At 42.7% G+C, this 19174-nt stretch overlaps 1 protein-coding gene across 8 annotated transcripts in view; it reads right to left on the bottom strand.

The window, feature by feature from the left end:
* ADAMTS9 (ADAM metallopeptidase with thrombospondin type 1 motif 9) overlaps positions 1-19174 on the bottom strand; it is a 133940-nt gene that overhangs the window by 16044 nt on the left and 98722 nt on the right. For all 8 annotated transcript variants that reach the window (XR_010918582.1, XR_010918584.1, XM_067541751.1 and 5 more), the window contains 3 exons: positions 13558-13731; positions 3118-3288; positions 1085-1279 (listed from right to left, as the gene is read on the bottom strand). Coding sequence is in view for 6 of the 8 variants with exons in the window: in XM_067541751.1 (XP_067397852.1) it covers positions 1085-1279; positions 3118-3288; positions 13558-13731 (540 nt within the window). In the remaining 2 variants the exon portion in view is untranslated. The remainder of the gene's footprint in view (positions 1-1084; positions 1280-3117; positions 3289-13557; positions 13732-19174) is intronic.

The raw sequence follows: 19174 nt of genomic DNA on the forward strand, positions 1-19174 counted from the left end.
AAAGCTGATAATTATTTCCACACTCAAGTATTTTGAAAATCAAAGGTTGGCAGAGCCATGGTAGTTCACAATAGTTGGTAAGAATGACAGGGCAAGCCAACAGCCAAATTTTTACTTTCTGAAGTGAGTCCAGCTCCCAAAAGAAGTTCTATGAACTCAGACATATGTCACTATGTTTTGCTCAACTCACCCCTCGGAACCTCAAAGATTTGCGGAATAATCTTAAATGCCTGAGATGTGTTAATGAATCAGACTTGCTGGAGAAACATAGCATTTCAAAGAAGGGCATTCTTCATAAGTGAATTGTCGTCTTTTAACTCAACTCTAATCATAAAGTTAGAAGGGACAACAAGGGTCATCTAGTTTAACTCCCTGCCAAGATGCAGGATTTCAATCCATCTTGTGGTTTAGGTCCAGAAAAGCTTTGGCACTATAATAATTTTAAACAGAAAGGCTAGTTTCTTTTCACTGCCTTATCACAGCACTTGTAAGAAGGGGGTAAATGAAAGTGGAATTCTTTATGTGTCGACGCTCAAAATTGTCCAACTTTTGGCATATCAATTATTTGCATATTAAGCCTAGAACAGCCACATGAGTGACTTTCATTCCAAAACACATGGCCAACCATTCCTTTTGCTAGATCCTAGTCAAAAGGTCACTTCCACCTTTTTTTGCCTCTCTGTGCAAAGGCAGCTGGGATATATAATTAGCTGCTGGAATGACATGATTAAGATGAGCAGCATACACAGGGGAGCTGGGAGGAAGAGATCTGTGGCATGCAGTCTTGCTAAGACAGAAGGGGTGAGCAGAAAGGAAGGACCGCAGGCTGTCCATTGATGGTTCTGTGACTGGCGCTACCAGTTGCCTGGTTTCAACAGCGGTGCTGTTATCAGAGGAGCTGTCAGCGGTTTGGCTGCTGCTGTGGGACCGCCGGGCACCTACACAGGCTGCGTAGGCCTGAATGACCTGAATGTGCGCTAACCAACGCATCAATTTAGGGCCAACGTATTGACACACCAGCTCAACTTAGATCTTTATCACCCATTGCCTCTCTCCAGCCACAACGACTCAACGTTAAACTTACGCTTCCCCAGTTGCCGACTCGCCACGTTGCCAAAACTGGACATTCCCCGAGGTAGCAGGTGCGGACGTTGGGTGGCTGGGTGCCAGGACAGTTGTCTAGATTCTGGTAACCATACTCGTAATGGTCCTTCTCAGTGTAAATTTCACTGCACGAGACCAGCCTTTGCTTATAGCCCTTACCGCAGGTCACAGAGCACTGAGGAAAACGGAGGAGTTCGGTTAACTTTATACATGGCCGCTCGCAGCATGTCTTTGACAAACACGGGAACGGAAAGAATAGCTTCTCTTCTTATGCTAATTATGGAGACGGTGCGGGGGAGGGAAACTACATGGCTGTGCTCTGCATGATCGATAAACGACTGGTACGTCTGAAAGTACACAACTTAAGCGGCTGCCGGTTATTGGGGTGGCCCTTGGCAACCTACAAAACCAAGTGCTCAGGTTAGCTGTGGGTCACCGTCTGACCCCGACTCACTCAGAACCTGCACGCATGAGGCCACTGACGTCAGCAGGACTCCTTGCGGTGCGTGGCAGTTCTCTACCCGGGGAAGGGCAGCAGCATGTGCCCCTCCGTGATCAGTGAAACGCTGCTGTGAATCTGCGCTGCTCCACGGGATTTTCAGAAAAAGGGGGGGGGTTAAATGCCTGCCCTGCAGCATGGGAACAAAGATATGCCAGGAGGCTGCAGGAGGAGGGACAATGTTTTGCCTGCAGTTAAAAAAAGTGAAGCCTTCCCTTTATACCTCATGAATTCAACAGCAGCTGGGGTGAACCCATTGTTTATCTGTGCAGTAGCACAGGCCCCGATTCTGCAAACATGCACGTACACAACTTTATGCACACGAGCCCCCTATGGAAATGGCTAACTGTAAGCAGGTGCATACGTGTTTGCAGGATTGGGAAGACAGTCGGCTACTGGAACACACACTTTGGTAGATCAGATTGGGTGGAACATTTTTCCAAAAAACCGCATGGCACATGAGGAATGCTGGGTCAGAAGCTGATCCACCCAAAATTTTCTCTCTCTCTGTCTCTTTCCCCTGTATCTTCTTGGTCTCCTCCCCAGTCTGCTTTTTTACTCTTTCTTCCCCTCTTGTCTCTGCTATGTCAGCAGCAGCCTTGTCATTTTCCTCTGCTGCTCTGCCGAGTGGAAAGCACTCCTTCACTTGACACAGAAGGAAACAAGCTGCGATTAGTCTGTTTCCTTCTGCAGTGAGCGCTGGCTGCGAAAGAAAGCAGACAATTTCCCTTGGCAGGCCTTCTTCCCATGATAGGTGGCAAATCCTGCTCGCTTCACTCACATGAGTAGCCCTATTAGTGCCAGCGAGACTGAGGGGGTGAGGAACGCGAGCAGGATTGGGCCCTCACTTGCTATGCTCTGGGTGCAGGAGCTGGAGATGATGCTGATCTTCAGATTCTAGGCTGATGAAACCGGTACAACTCCACTGAACGCAATGGAGTTGTATTGATTCACACCCGCTAAGGAGCCGTCCCTAGTGGAACTGTACAAATAGGAGGTTTTGGTCTGAGCAGGTTTACGTCCGTTAAGTATACAAAAGGAGTAAAAACATATTTAATATACACTGTAGGTGGAATCGAGGTGGGAATAAAAACGCTTCTAGTTATCCACCAGGACTGTACAGGAAACCGATCTTTACTTTTTAATATCTTCTCTTTTTTGTTCTCTTGTTCCTCTTGCCACCAGAGAAACGATATAGAAACAAGGAAAATAATAATTAAACTACCCAGCACCGCCCTGCCAGCTCTCGTTCCCGTTGCAGCACGTCAGCCTAGGCTTTTCTTAGGGGAGGAGGCAAGGGGATGGCGCTCCTTTGTGCAAAGACGAGTCTTTTGGTCACATCCTCTTCTCGGTGCAAACCAGCGTCGCTCCATTGACGTCAATGGAGCGACGTGGATTTTGCTCCAGCTCAGTGTTTGGCGCTTGCTGCTCGGACTGTACATTCAGAGCCTGATCAGACTAATGATGTTGAGGCTGACAGAACGGCACTCATGGAGGTTTCCCATGATGCTCACCTCGGACCATTCCCCTGTAATCCAGATGTACTCGCAAGGCGGTAAATTGCAGATCTCCCTGTCAGGGGGTCGCTTGCTCGCATCACAATGCACGCTGTCCTCCTCTTGGTGATTCTGATTCACACACACAACTTTACGGTACCGGGACCCTTCGCCGCATGTTTTCATGCACTGCCAATAAAAGAGATTTCAGCACAGATGTCACCAAACTCCATTTTAATTCATGAATTGATGCAAAACCGGTTTCCCAATACAAATGATAAACTAATGGGCCTTATGAATGCTGTTGCTTTCTATTATTCGTCATTTATATTAGAGGCAGCACCTAGTGGTCATAACTGAGATCAAGGCCCCACTGCACTGGGCACTGTACAATCTCATAATGAGAGAGTCCCTGTCCTGAAGATTAAACATCTATGTAGACAAGACAGACAAAGGGTGGGAGGGGAAACGGAGACACAAAGCAGTTGAATGACTTTCCCAAGGGCACACAGCTGGTCAGTGGAAGGGTGTGAAGGGAGAATGGTAGTGGAAGGTAGAATAGGGTGACCATCGGGACAATTCCAATATTTGGGGCTTTTTCTTTTCCTATTTCTCCCATCCCCAAACCGATTTTTCACACTTGCTATCTGGTCACCCTCGAACAGAATGTAGGTTTTCTGATTCCCAGCCCAGCACTCCACCCACTCACTGGACCCCACCTGCCTCTTACAGTCTTTCTAATTGCCTATTTTACATCAGTTTAATTTAAAGTATGAAGTTGCTTCCTTATTGGCCACACTTATGCTGAGACTGGGAACTGTTCAGGGGCTGTTTGTAACAAGAGGTGGCAAGAGTCAATAGGGCAGCCCAGATTATTTTTTAAATGCCGATGGATTCAATTTGTCCTTGTCTACCTCACACAAGCCCGACGGAAGAATTACCTTCAATGGGGGTTTGTGTGTTTAGATTTAGCAGATACTACGCTGAGTGGGGATGGCAGGCAAGCGGAGGGCAGACAGAACGTGCATGGAAAAATTAGGGGGAAGAGGAACTTGGGATTCTCGGTGATGGGATAGGCTGGAGGCTGATGTTTGAGGAGGGCTGGACATGTGCTAAGAATGGGAAAAGAATGACCAGCCAAGAGCATGGGAGGAAGAGGACTGCAACGAAAGACAGAGGATACAATGCAAAGACTCTGCCAAGAGACGACTGAAGAGAAAAGGACTGGAAACCTATAACCACAGGTGTACTTTGATTTCTATATTTGGGGGGGGGAGCTCCAGCCAGGCCAACTGGGCCATGCGTGGGGGGGAAATTCCACACCTGCCCAAGGCTTGTGGTGTCACGCTCCCTCGTGAACCCTCCAAACTACGCCCATGCGTATAACCTGTGCCGTGGACCAGAAGGAGTGGCGAAGAAGCCTGGGCACCTCTGACACCATGTAAATGGGAAAAGGAGTTGAAAAGTGAAGTGAAGTGGGGCTGATGTATTTCAGATTTATGAAAAGCATCTGCCCATATTAAAAAATGATTCATGTCCTGTACAAAAGATGGGAGCCCAGAGAAGGTTCCTCAATGATCGCTCATGCTGAATAATAATCTTGCGACAATACACATCTGGCACCCATTCGAGCTGTAGTTCAGTGCTCTGCAATCTTCAATATATTTATCCTCCCCACCTCCCTGGGAGGCCGGGCAGTGCTACCATCCCCATTTTACAGAAGGGGAACTGAGGCACAGAGAAACCATGCAACTTGCTCAAAGTCACACAGGGAGTCGGTGGCAAAGCAGGGACTTGACCCCAGCTCCCCACTAGAGAAGACCCCTAACCTCTAGACCATCCTTCCTCTACCACCCTACAGCCAGCCAACTCAACCCTGCCTGCAAGGCCTGTGAAAACAGATAACCCTGGCAACATACCCTGGGCTTTGTTGGGCAAAAGTCAGGAGAAGTGAGTCTGTCCGAGTGAAGGGAGCCTGTCAGGCTAGTCCACTTCTTTTAAACCTGGAGGTTGTCAGCTCAGGCACCTCCACTGATTGCACGAGAGAGAGGAGCTGTCTCTCTGACAGCCTTGGCCCAAACCACGGAGGGCTTCCCAGGTCAAAACCAAGGTTTCAGACTCCGCTTAGAATCTGACTGGAAGCTGGTGCAGACCTGGAAGCATCAGCACCTCACTGTCCGAGGCGGGAAGCCGCCTTCTGCACTAATTCACGTTTCCAAAAGATCTTGAGGGGTAGCCCCCTCAGAAGGGCACTGAAGCGGTCTCGCCCCAAGGGGACATGGGCCCATGCTCCGAAGGGAAGCTCGCCTCTGATTTTCCAAGCGCTGATGAAGAAAGAGCCGCCTTACTGAGACTGCTTGCATTGCGGGAGGGCGAATGAGAACAGAAGGTGGCTCAAAACGCTCTAGGCAAACATGTTCTGTGTACGCACTTTAGTGCCGCTTTCCCTGCCTTCGGCTCGGCAATGAAAATACCTTGGTCAGTGGATGGAGCGGTTCACTACAGCTTCTGAAAGGGCCTCTGCAGAAATGTTAAGGCCCCATCATTCAGCCCTCTTCTACTCAGCTTAAAGGGGAAAGTGCCATTCCCCCCACCTATGCTAAGGCGAAGGAGAGTTCCCCTTCTCAACGTGGCTTGGGTAAAGCTGGCTCCCCCTTTTCCTCCCCCCAACTGGTTCAGTTCGTTTTAACCACTGCTGCCAGGGTGCGTGTTATTAAGAGTACACCTCAGCCAAGCACCACAAATGCTTTCTGGAGCCAAAAGGGACTTGTTTCCTTGTCTTCGGTGAGTGGAAGAAGCACTACGATCACAAGGCTGTGCCAGACCAGAGCACAGGGCCTTCCTGCACTCACACAAACAGGTTTTCTACTCAGAGTGCATTATACCAGAAAGCTGAACGGGTCAGGGCCTTTGATAGCATCACAGTACAAGTACAAAACTGACCAAAACTGAATGGGCTTCCCAGCTTTCAACTAACTGGATTCGCTAACAGACAATTGCTTGAAAATGACTGCTGGATATAATGGGCAGGAAATGGCTTCCCCTAAGGAAAGGACGTAATAGTCAAGCAGGCTGTCCCTATCTGCACACGCCTACATACACCCCCCCCCCCCACAAATCTACATTTGAAGTTACCAAGGGTTTAATCCAGTTAGCTTCTCCATTTGTACATGGTTTTCAAGATCTCTGAACCAGTCACTGCTTTCCTGTAATGAGCGAGATCTACCCAGGACACCCAGGTGAAATGCAGCACTATCAGAGCTTTTCGCTTTCAATGAGCCAGCAGACTGCAAATTATTTCTTGAGAACTCTGAAATAAAATGTCAATAAGCAGAAGCGTAGCGTAGCCCTGTGCTTGCAGAGAGCTTGCAGGAAATGCAAGTTCATGCTCAATATAAATATTTAGCCAATAGTAACCATGCAAAACTGCAAACACCCCACCACGCAGCATTTATTGTGGAGGAGTAATTTACCAGCTCTTAAACAACAGTCAACATTACAAAATCTGCAGTCTGGCAAAAGACCCCACGGGCTGCATGTGCTTTCAACCTTATTTACTCTCTTGCTGTGAGTCTCAAGAGTGGAAATTCCCCCTAGGTCTGAGCTGAAAGGGAGCACTCCGAAGCACTGACTATGATTTCCCTAGAGAGTGGAGCAAATGTGCTATATTTGCCGTTCTGGGATATCAGTTCATGGTATAAGTGGAGAACTCCTTTAAATTACATTTAAAAGTGGGCTATTGGATTTGACTGAGATGTCAGCAACTCTCCGGTGCAACCTGGCTCCCCTACGCACAGTCACCTTTCAAATGCAGCGTGTACCTTCACCATAGTGCTCCTTTCCAATTAGGGAGTGTCTCTGGAAATCTGGCTGCAGGGAGAGGGGGGATAAATTCTATGATTTTAGAGCTGGACTGATGCCAGCTGCAGTAAATGAAGAGACACTTCATATAAATCCAGCAATAATACCACAAGCAACAGGCAGCAGAAGCCTCCTTGCTAGGTTGCAACATCTACTAGAAAAAGTTCAGACTGTCACATTGTCCAAGAGGTAGAAGACTCCTTGAACGTGGTTCCCTTTTGCCCTTACGTGCAATGGGGAAAAGACAAAGTGACTGACAGATATGGTGACCATATATAGCCATATTATGTTGTTAGTTTTTAACAGGTAGGAAGGAGGGTCTTGTAGTTAAGATACAGGACTGAGACCCAGGAAATGAGGTTCCGGTTCCTGGCTCTGCCACAGACTCCATGAGTGACCTTGGGCAAATCACTTTATCTATCAGTGCCTCAGTTGCTCATCTGTAAAATGAGGAACCTTGCCATGTACCCTGAAGGGCAAGAGACCTGGGGCAAAGAGGAAGGGGGAAAACCGGTCTAAATGCGTCTCCCACCTTTCTTCTCTCTTGTCTATTTAGGCCAGTGGTTCTTAACCTTTCCAAACTACTGTACCCCTGAAGCCTGAGTCCCACCCCCACGGGGCTGAGGCATGTAACTTAGTTTCATGGCGCCCCTGTGGCTCCAGGCAATTACCTTTCTTGCCACCCCCAATACCAGCTCTGCACTTGCGACCCCTCTAAAACTCCAGGTTAAGAAACACTGATTTAGGCCCTGATTTAGCAAGATACTTAAGCAGGTGCTTAACTTTAAACTCATGAATAGAGCCGGCCAAAAATTTTAACTTTTTTTCCACAAAACATGCTGATTTGCGTCAGCTGAAGCATTTCGTGAATTCATGTCAAACAAACAAAAAACAAAAAAGGTTTAAAAAAAAAATCAGAACATTTTGTTTTGATATTTTTCAAAACTCACAGTGTCTATTTCTTTTATTCAAAGCAACTTTTTGTTTTGGAATTTACTTCAGTTTTATTTAAAAAAAATAAAACTTGAAAACGAAATTAAAAGTTTTGTTTCTGGCCAAATGAGACGTTTCGTTCCACCCAAAATGAATTTTTCTTTCCCATTTTTTAAGCACAGCCAGCAAACTGAAATGTCAAGTGTTTGCCAAGCTCTGCCTATGAAGAGTACCTTTGAAATCAATGGGTTTAAAATTAAGGCCAGGTGTAAACACTATGCTGCATCAGCGCCTTAGATCCTAAACTTTTCCAGGCAAGGATTGTCTCTTACAATGTATATGCCCAGCGCCTAGCACAACATGGTCCCAATCTCAGATAGGGAGCCTAGACGCTACTTAATACAAATTAGTAGTAATAAGACGACGACGACGACTATACAACAACAACATCCTACTGGCTTCTTAAATATTGCTGAAACATAATGGCCCACGTTTTTCTTAAAAGTCATAACATTCCTTAAAGGTCCAACACAACAACACTTGAAACCGATGTCCCGTTTCCTCAAAGCAGGGAGCAGCACAAGTTTCCCTGCATTGCCTGCTCCTACGGTTTGCTTGAACTCTGATCCAGAAGGTTCAACTATAGAGATGGAGAGTGTAGTCCAGTTGCAAGACTGTTCAAATCCCTGTCCTCCACTGGAAACAGCAATAATGGCACTGATTGGGACAGTGGGCTTAATTTTGTGGCTATCTGCCCACTAGGGACTTTACTGAGCCCACAAACTCATTTGATACAGACCACTGAACAGCTGTAATATAACAACAGCGTCACTCATTTAAAATCATTAATTGTTGCCTAGGGATTAACGCCTTTAATGTCCATGGAATGTCACACAAAGCAGCCACCTGGGTTTCTAGACATACATCTTCAAATTCTCTGCAAAATGATGGTCATACGGCTGTCTAAAATTGTGCAGTCCCTGAGTGCACATTTTGTATCCAATATGGCTTAATCTGACTAGTTACATATTGTCCAAAATAAATGTCAATTAAAAATAATCCCATAAAAATTTGAAATGTAGCTAAAAGACTGTCAAAAAATGAATAAAATAGATACATTAAAATTCCAACAGGCCCCAGTAGGATTATAAAATATTATTAATATCAAAGTTTGACAGTTCAGATCATCTGAAGAGGATGCTTTTAATGCCATGAGAGATTTATGTCAATATTTCATGTTAATGAGAAGTAGAAATCTCTTGTTCACATTAGATATAAGGGAAGAGGCATTAGCAGGGGCGTGAAAATAGGTCAAAGTTTTTACAGAAATTGTCTTCATCCTCTCTCTTCCCCCAAAAAACTCAACATGTTGATGAACTATTTCACTGACATTTCAAAATTTCAACCCGCCCTCTAGCTGGTCAAAAAAATTGGATGAAATTTCTGTGAAAATTTTCTTCCCTTTTTTGGTCAAAATCTGAAATTTAGACCAAAAAAATTAAACAAAATTTTAGAAATGTTCTCCCAACTCCAGACATCGAAGTCACTTCGAGGGACATTCAGCCTAAGGAAGGTCTGGAGGATTTCCCCTGAAGTAACAAATGCCAGAAATACACAACCTAGTCTATTTTTATAATTTTTTTTTTTTTTGATACTTCGATTTTTTGGCTACAATCTCCCAGAAGGCTGCACGTTCACATTCTTCCCCTAACAATTTTGTGCTTTTCCTTTTGGTCCTGCCCCCATTTCATCCTTGAAATTAACAAGGCCTTTTCTATAGACATCCTTTTAATGGAATCATAGCTTGTAAGCACAAAGAGACCACCAGCTCGTGTAGCCTGACCCCCTATACATCAGAGGCCACCAACCATCCAGCACCTGCACCCTCAACCCAACAACCTCAGCATCCTCAATGGTGCAAGAAGCAAGGAGACTTAATTAACAGATGATATAACAAGAGATAATTTCCAGTAAGTTCCCCATGGCTTTTCACTGGCAAGACTAGAGCGGTGATTTTTTTTTTAAAAGGGAAGAATAAAAAATGTTTGACAAACTCCCTTTAAAAAATGAAATCAAAAAGTGAATGGTGCTGTAATGTTATTTTAGGTCATGCCATTTCTGTCAATTTGGGTTCATTGCTGTTCCTTGTTCAGAGCATACTAATGCACTCTGTGCCTCATCCTTATGAATAATGTGCAAGTTATATTTATAGCTGGCACGGAGGTGATTTTGCTTTACCCATATATCCAACAAAATAAAAACTACTCAAAGAGAAGGACTTGGAAACAGATACAAAGGGACAAATTCAAAATGGGCAACGTCTGCCGTGCATTTCATTGAGTGATTCTCCACGGGCAAGGAGGCTTTTCTCTCCCCCTCTATCCCCAAAGCTTCCTTGGAATCCAGCCTGTCACATGCTTGAGATTTCCAGAGTGCACACAGTGCGGTGGGGAGCCCTTTAGGAAACCAGTGTGAACATCTACCTCCCACAAAAGGGTAGGCAGCGGTGCGGAGGGGAACAGTTGTACAAAGGTTGCAAAAATAAGAGAGAGGACGACAGGTTGGAGAAGTTCCTTACAGGGCTAATTACGTTGTTTGGTAAGTACTAAAACTGCACGCTGGTGGTGCTTTGCTTTGCTTACCGCTTCTGTATTCATTAGCTGAAGGAGTTTAATGTGCTCTGTAGACAAGAATGTGTTTTACAATGAGCATGGGACAACAGCTCAGCCTTTCCGAATTTCTTTTAAGTTCACGCATTTCTGTCTGAGGCAAACGGTTCATAGTCTCTGCTCTTCTGCCTCTATTTCTTTCCTTCTCAGTCTTGTAACTGCAGGGTCAGATCATCAGCAGCTGCAAATCGGCACAGCTCCATTCAAGTCAATGGACCTATGCTGCTTTATGCCAGCCGCAGATCTGATCCTCAAAGTTTCCAGTAGTCTTGGAATCATTCCTTAGCTACCACCATGTATGAATATAACATCAGCACAGGTTTCAAAGATTCAGATTATGGCACAGCTAATGGAAGGTAGATACAATAATCTGTTATGTTACTGGCTTCAATAATTGAGTGTACTGTACAGTAATGAGTCCAGGACGAGCTAGTAGAGAAGAAAAGAATGGAAGTAGAGAAGAATGGAGCTGCTGCTTTACCCCTGAATCTTCCTCTGTTTCTTCAGCCTTTACAAGACTGAAACGCTTTTTTGTTTTGGCTATGAATTGTTTTTCTTATTTCTTTTATAAAACCACAGCACAATAATACAGAAAATGGACATGTTTGAGAACACCAATACTCTGAGAAGGTAAAATGTAGCAAACGTGCAGTCCTTTGCATTCTGAATAGAAGGAGCAAGTTCTCATTTATACTGAGTGTAAACGGCCCTTAAAGAATTTATTCCTGCTTTACGACCCCTTTGCATTGCAAAAGCACAGTGAAGGGGCAATCAGGAAAATTAAAACCCTAGATCACTTAATGATTATTCTGCTCTCTTTGTTGGCTGGAATCTGCACCACAGCAGCCTTCATCACTAACTACAATGTGCATAGGTTCAGGACACAGGCCCTGATCTTGCTCCATTAGAGTCAATGCGAGCTTTGCCATGGTTTTCAGTAAGTCCTTAATGTGCACCCCCACTGAAGTCAATAAGGGTTATGTGACTGTGGCAGGCGGTAGAGCAAAAGACACATGAAGCAAGCTGCCATTTGGATTGGAGAGGAGCATCGTGCAAGGTCTATTACACAAGAGGATGCCAAGCAATGCTCCTCACAAAAGCAGCGGAAAAACAACTGAACTTGAACTATGTGTGGAAATATCTCACAGCCATCGCCTACTACGAAATACCCAGCTCCAGCGTTCTCAACGGGAACTGGATGGCATTGGAAAAAAAAACAACCACCCAAAATAAAATAGTTACAAATTTTAACATTGCTTCCATTTTGCAGTGTTTGGAGCAGACCCACAATTTTAATTTTGATAAGAATCACCAGACATGTCTCCAATCAATGAAACAGTCCAAACACAGTCTGCAGGTTTTCATGATATTTTGCAAAAATACCATTTTTTCAACAATCCAGCTGAAAAATTTCAGACAGTCCAACTCTCAGCCTTTTTCATCTCATGGACTGATGTGTAACACAGGGCTTCCTTTAGAAAGCATGCCTCTCCGCTCCCATTCACCATCATACCACACTGGGGCAGCTACAGCAGTTAGGACATGGAAAAGTAACGTTAGGAAGCCATGTATTTTAGCTGTGTTTGAATGAAACATAGTAGCTGGAAATAAGGGGGAAACGGTCTAATACCATGTGACCAGCCAGCACTCAACTGATTATGCCTTGAGAACCTCTGACATGGGGCCTTTTAGAACACTCATTTCTAGTGTAAATTTGTGACAATGATGTTTAGCTTCAGAAAAAATAATCTGGCATCATATGAAGCTTCCTACATTAATAATTGTCTTTGTGTCCTTTTTGGTTCATTAGAAGTCTAATTTCTGAATGTGGCTGCCCTAAAGAGGCATAAAAATCCTGCATTTAGATAGCCAAATTAGCAACATGAATATCCAAATGCAAGCTTTAGACAGCTGAAGAATGGACCCTACATCTACTGGTAGGGCTGGGTAGATAGTAAGAATCAATAGCCTTCCTGCTGACCATAAGCAGGCCTCTGATTTCATCCTCGTTTGCCCATGCTGTATTCACAGGATCCAGCAGCTATGTCAGAATCTTTGTTATAACTGTCATCATCACCCCGAGACACAGTCCAGCAGGTTTGTCGCAAGTACAGTTGAAATTCTCATCATACCTGCTACAGTGCACCGATCACAGTAAGGGCACACAGTGCAGGAGATCTGAGTGCAGCTCTGCCTATGGTCGAGCAGAGAAGCTTGAATCTAGGTGTTTTTCAAAGATGGAGGACTGGTGGAGTAAGGAGGAAATTGTCATGTCGGATGGGGAAAGTTATCACACTACTGGGGGTGGGGGAGTTTGGACAAGTATCCCAAAGGACTTCAAGGATTATGTAGCATGGGAAATTCATTTTTAAATGCACAGCTTAGACAGCTTCCTACAGCTCTGCAAACCGTGAAACTTAGGTCAATAAAACTTACTTACCAAGTTAGCACTCCAGCATGTGTAAGCGTGGCAGAATCACGCCCAAAGTCAGCTATTAATGAATGGGACTAATGGAGCAGAATCAGGTGCAACAACAGAAAAATGTGAGAAACACTGGTTTTGTGCAGGTCATACCAAAAAATTCTGCGGCATGCACATATGAAACTATACTAGGCACCTTCTGAAGCTCCAGTTTTTTCTTTGGTATTTCCTACAAAACTGGCACAATCTGCACACGTTGCCATTTAATTTACACCAGACTTTCCTTTACAGATTTTCTTTTTCAGCAGTTTGGAAGTTGCAAACCTTAATGCGCGTGCACACACACACTCTCGTACACACACACACACATTCAGTCTGTATCAAGGCAAGCTCTAACCCTGCTTAGTGTAAGCCCTGGCCATCTGACAGCAATCTTTTGAACAAGCCAGCCATCTCTGTAGTTCACACTTCACAGAACGAGTAATGTGATACTGGGAAACGTCAGGAAGAATGTCTTACTTTGGTATGCTTTGAATATTGCTGAAGCTGCCCACTACGGGCCCTTGTACTTACAGCTTGCCATTCCTCCATTTCCCAGCTGTAAATGGGACACTCAGCAATGTGGCATTCCTGTTCAGAGACTGGTCTTGTGAACTGGGAACAATCAGTCTCCCGGGCTGTTTTCTGAGTGCCAATGTGGCAATACACGTTCCTCTGCTGAACTCCTCGTCCACAGGACACGGAGCACTTAAGAGGGACAAAAAGAAGTAAGTTGCAGCTTTCATTTCCGTTTTGCTTATTTTCCTTGTGAAACTCTCTCTGTTGCTATAGTTTTCAGACAAGGAAGATAGTTGAGATAATGCTCTGCTTTGAGTTCTGCAAACACATTTCACAGTCTTCTAAGCTAGTAAGCAATATCACATAGATATTTAAAACTCCAACTCCTTTCAATGCAGCAAATTCCTCTCTGTGTAAGAAAACATTTTGCAGGCAATCTGAATGTAGAGGGTGAAATCGTGGCTCCAGTGAAGGCAATGGGAGTTTTGCCATTAATTTCAATGGAGTCAGGGTTTCACCTATAAGATTTATACTGCAAAAATCTCTAAGGATAGCAGCATTGTTAAAACATCATAAGATGCCAGAGTCAGCAGGAATTGTATGTTACTCCTTGCGTACTCAGCTCAATAGCTTAAATAAATAAATACATCAAAGATTACAATACAGAAAACATTATTTAGTAGACTGACCGGCCTTTAATGAAAAGCAATCATGAATTATATAGCATAAAGACTGAAGCAATTAAGATTTGGAGGTATGAGACTTCTGGAATGGCTTTCAATTCACATATGCCCCATACCAAATTACTACATACTACATAACCCCACGAGCAGAACTATTTTTGTAAGTTAGTTGCTTTAGCTTCATATACATTAGCTTCATTATGGCAGGAGCACATTTTTATCTACTTCTAGTCATATGATGAAAGCCTGATTTTAATCATGAGCAAAATAGGTTTTTCAGATTTTTGAATATTGATATCTGCATACAAAAATACTTACTGCTAATATCCCACAATATAATCCAGTTAACTGGTACATAACTTTGCTGCTTTATGGATTCTTTATTGTTAGGTCCTAGTATATAGTTTGTGAATGTGGAACAGGATTAATAAAGATTAGAGAGGAAGTGTGTAAAACAGAGGTGTATGGTTGAAAGGTAGATATTATGATAAACATTTTGCTTCATTAAAAGTTCGTAGAAAGACCTTATTAATATATGAGAAAACAAGATTATAATACCACGAAAGTAAGCCTTATTAAGTTTTAGAATTAAGCAATTTATAATGTGCAAGGAATCCTCTTCCAAGGAATTTTAAAAAACATGCAGTGTTTCCCTTACTATCTGAACACATCATAAAGCAAACGAGACCAAAGAAAAGCTGACTGAGAACATTCTCCTGGTTATAAATATTTATGAAAGGCTAGTTTGTGTAACTTGGAAAAGTAGCACAATGCAGTTAGATTCCTATGATTGGTGATGCAAATGCATCCCATATGCTGTTGTGCGTCTATTGTGATTAATAACACTGTTTATCTTAAGCATTCCACAAGGGAGAGTTAGCTGAATAATGGAAACACGGTTGGAGAAACACATCCACCCGGCCGCTTAGTACATTTTTAAATGACTTTTGCCCAAGCTGATCACCTACAAAACACCACGTTTGCAAGAATACTGTGATATTGACAGAAAATCGCAGCTCTGTCCTAGAAGGGGCTTCAATTCGGTAGAATTGAAGAGAAAAATGTTGCACAACATAGTGAACAAAAAAAAGGATAGTGATGCCTTATTTTAATAATGGGAGTTCACTGTGTGTAAAGCTGTAATAACTGTTCTCCAGTTGACCGTATGTAAAGCTGTAATACTCCTAAGGACAAAAAAGGGCTTTAAGCTGTGGGCACCAGCCCACAGGAAAAGGTTTTGGCTAATTTAGAGACTTACCTGGGATGAAAGTCCCACTCAGTCAGCCAAAATCTTTCGGAGAGGGAATTTTTTCATCAATTTGAATGGGGCCAGGATTTCACCCCTGAGATTCCCTGCTATACGGTACATGTTTACCCAGCACACATCCAAAAAAGCAAAAAACAGGAGGCTCCAAAACTACTTCCTTGGCTTAATCAATAGCAGAAGAGTAACTCCTGGTGCTGGTAGCACATTAATACTGGAGGTACATATTTTTTGTTATAAATTAGAGCGGTGACATCCATAAGGTTCTGAAAACAAGGAAGTTACCAGCAAATGGGCTACAGTTCTTCCAAAAGAGTTACTACATCTAGCGTCTTGACCAAAGCTGAATTAAGTCAATAGGAATCCTTGCACTGACTTCAATCCGCTTTGGATCCAGACCCTAATCAGTATGCAGCCTTCTCACTAATGTTTGTCATAGGACAGATGAGATTTTACAACTGGATTGCTAACAATAGCATTACACACTATTATAAATGCCCATTTAGACAGAGACTCTGCCCTACTGTATTTTTAACAGTGATCATTGTTTTACTTCACTAGCTCTGTTGATGTGAGAGGAGCAACTCTTATTTACACCCACTGGATATCTGGCCCTAAAAGCATAATAAACCTGATACTACAGTCCTTTCACTATTCATGTAAGGATCAGGGCGAATTGTTACTATACTCATATATTCATCGTCTATGGAACAGAACAAACCTGCCAGGTTTTTCGCCATTTATAATAGACCTCTATGTAGTTTAGCACACATTCTCCACTGTCTACAGAGAAACACAACATAAAAAAATGGAACATATTAACTCACATTATGCAGAAGTTTATCATTTAGAAAAATATAGGGCCAGGTTTCAGCCTGAAATCCTCATAAATAAACAGACAATTTTCTGACTACAGGATATTTTTTCTGCTTAAAAGATAAAGGCACTGATTTACAGAGATACCATTTAGGAGACATAAGCTGTCGGACATATCTGTCATAAATTGTCAGACATATCTAGCATCTCCGTTTAGTTGCTCAGTTAAAAACACAAGGCCATTCATTACTTGAAGAGACAAACCTTTTCCGATGAATGCATAAATTAAAAGAAAGGTTTTGTTCTAGTAAGGAGGATTTATAATTATCTAGAAAAGAATTGCCCTGAATTTAAATGCAAGCCATTCCAGATAACAGAAAGCACACAGGACTGGAGCAACCACTTATATTTTTTGCTGGCTAATATTCGTTATTAATCATTCATGTACCATTCCTAAAAGGAAAAGGAAACCCCCATGGGCACCCACGACACAAACCATGGGTGTGTGGTGACAAAGAACACGTATTTGCATTGTAAAACTCTTGTCTTACTTCTCACACAGTCTTACCCGCTACAAAAACAGACAAGGCAACACAGCACCATGCTTATGTTTGCAGCTGATAAGATCTACAAAAAATAAGCACTCTATTTGATGGTCTCCAAACTGAGCATAGCTAAGATTTCAAATGGCACATAACTAATCTCACGCCTGGCCTGGAAGGATCGCACCAACTTTCTCCTCTCACTTAAGCCTTCAACATGAAGCTTGAATGGGGCCCAGCTCTTGAACCGGCCTTCTACAAAACTTCAGGCTCCTTGAATGAAAAAGGTGCATCTCACTGGCTGCAGTATGGCCCCTATTTGTTGTACTGATCGGAAGCCCCCTTCTTGCAGTTCTAAGGCGGGCCAAATTCCCCCTGGCAGTCAAACCCAATGAACCACCTGACTATGGACTCCCAACACTTTCCTGACACCATGCCTTGGGCTGTATCCTGCATATCTCTAAGAGCGAGGGTCTGATCCAAAACTCATTGAAATCAACAGAAACTATTGAACTGACTTCAACAGGCCGTTGGGTCCAGAGTGTGGTTGTTACATTCTTCTGTTTTAGCTGTGTGTGTTACGTGCTATAGAACGCCCAGCTTTACCTTTTTGCTCTCCAGTTTCTGATCAGAAATCGATTTCTTAATTCATGCTAACCATTCCAGTGACATTTTGGAGCACAAACAGAAACCAGATGTTTGAAAAACTCTGGGCCCAGGCTTCAGTGGGTGTAAATCATTACAGCTGCATGGACGTCAATGGAGCGACATTGATTTACAACAGTCTGGCCAAGCCGAGTTCAGTTGACCAGCTATGGTTTTATTTTTTATTCAGCGATCTTTAGGACGTATCATACCGAGAAAGCATTTTAATCGTTGTTCAGCAGTTTATAAACAAATCACTTGTATACCTCCAAAGGTATTTAGCATAACAGGCACTTCTAGAAGTGTGTCATGCAGGCCACTGTGGCATGACATTATTCAAGACTTCTAACTGTTCTGGTTTTACTACATCAAACATAGACAAACTCTGCCAATTTACTATACGACTGGTCTGTGTTATAGACAGAATATCAGGACACAGGATTTATTTTTATAGATTATTTTTAAATGATCTATTTTGCTGTTATAAGATGCATTTTTATCTTTACTTTTATGGCTAGTTTTTTAGGGCCAGATCCTCGCCTGGTTACACCTACTCTACTGACTTAACTGGAATTATGCCAATATGCATCATCTGAGGATCTGGCTGTTACACTACAAACAATGTGCCTATTCATAGCTTGATCATTACTATACAAATATTCTTTAATTGCCTAGTCATAACAGATTACCCTGGGCCATAAATCACCTCCTAGTCTCATTAACCTGAGTTTCTTTTTCAGACTGTATGAAACTGAATCCTATCATGCAGTAGAATGTTTTGAATTTTAAAACATTTATCTTTATCAATTAAAATTAGCATGTTTTTAAGCAATCAGCAGACCGCTGTGTTGGTACGTTTACTTTTATTAGCTGCAAAAATTGCTTTCAGGAGCAGTCATTTTAAATAAGATGGAGATCTGATACAAGGCAACATTTTAATGGTCCTGTGATTCCCTTTTCTTGTAGGTTCTTGGGCAAAATTAAGGCCTCAATTCTGCGAGCGGTAAGGCATCTGCTTAACTTTAAATATGGGAGGACTCCCTTTGAGTTCAATAGGGCTGCTCAGGTGTGTACTTTTTTTGGAGGATCAGGGCCTAAACAACTAAACCTGTATGATGAACGTATGATTAGCCCATTCTTCAAGAAAGGAACGTAAATATTGGAAAGCACACATTCTACTTATTGTAAGAGGAGACTAAAAAATCCAAGTCTGAAAATAATGATCAAAATATTGATGATTTAATGCTTTTTTAATTGAATATTTAACATTTGATAAAATAAATCTGATGAAACAGATTAAAGGTGCAATTTAGAGTTATGGCAGGTATTAAGTTTTAATTTCAAAAAACGAATTCCGCTGTCAGTGTTAGCGAAAAAAGGATGAGAAAAGCAAATTAATATTTTTTGTGCCTGAAATATTTCTCAATAGTTTAATATGGGGAAAACAATGCAAATAGAGAAGCAGAATGGATTAAAGATATGCTCTCAGCAAATAGCATCCTTTAAAAAAAATCCAGACTGTCCCACTTTCCTGCAGTCTATGCGGTAAGCATCTGATTTTGTAATGACACAGAAGTAAACTGCTGTGATTACAGTGTTATGCATTTGGTAGAACACACAATTGAGTGAAAGGTATTTTTTAAATTAATAGCTCCTGTATATTTTCTAAACTTCAATAGGAA

The sequence above is a fragment of the Emydura macquarii genome, unplaced genomic scaffold (genome assembly GCF_026122565.2).
Source record: "Emydura macquarii macquarii isolate MOO-44397 ecotype Brisbane River unplaced genomic scaffold, CSIRO-AGI_Emac_v2 contig_71, whole genome shotgun sequence".
NCBI classification, from domain to species: Eukaryota; Metazoa; Chordata; order Testudines; family Chelidae; genus Emydura; species Emydura macquarii.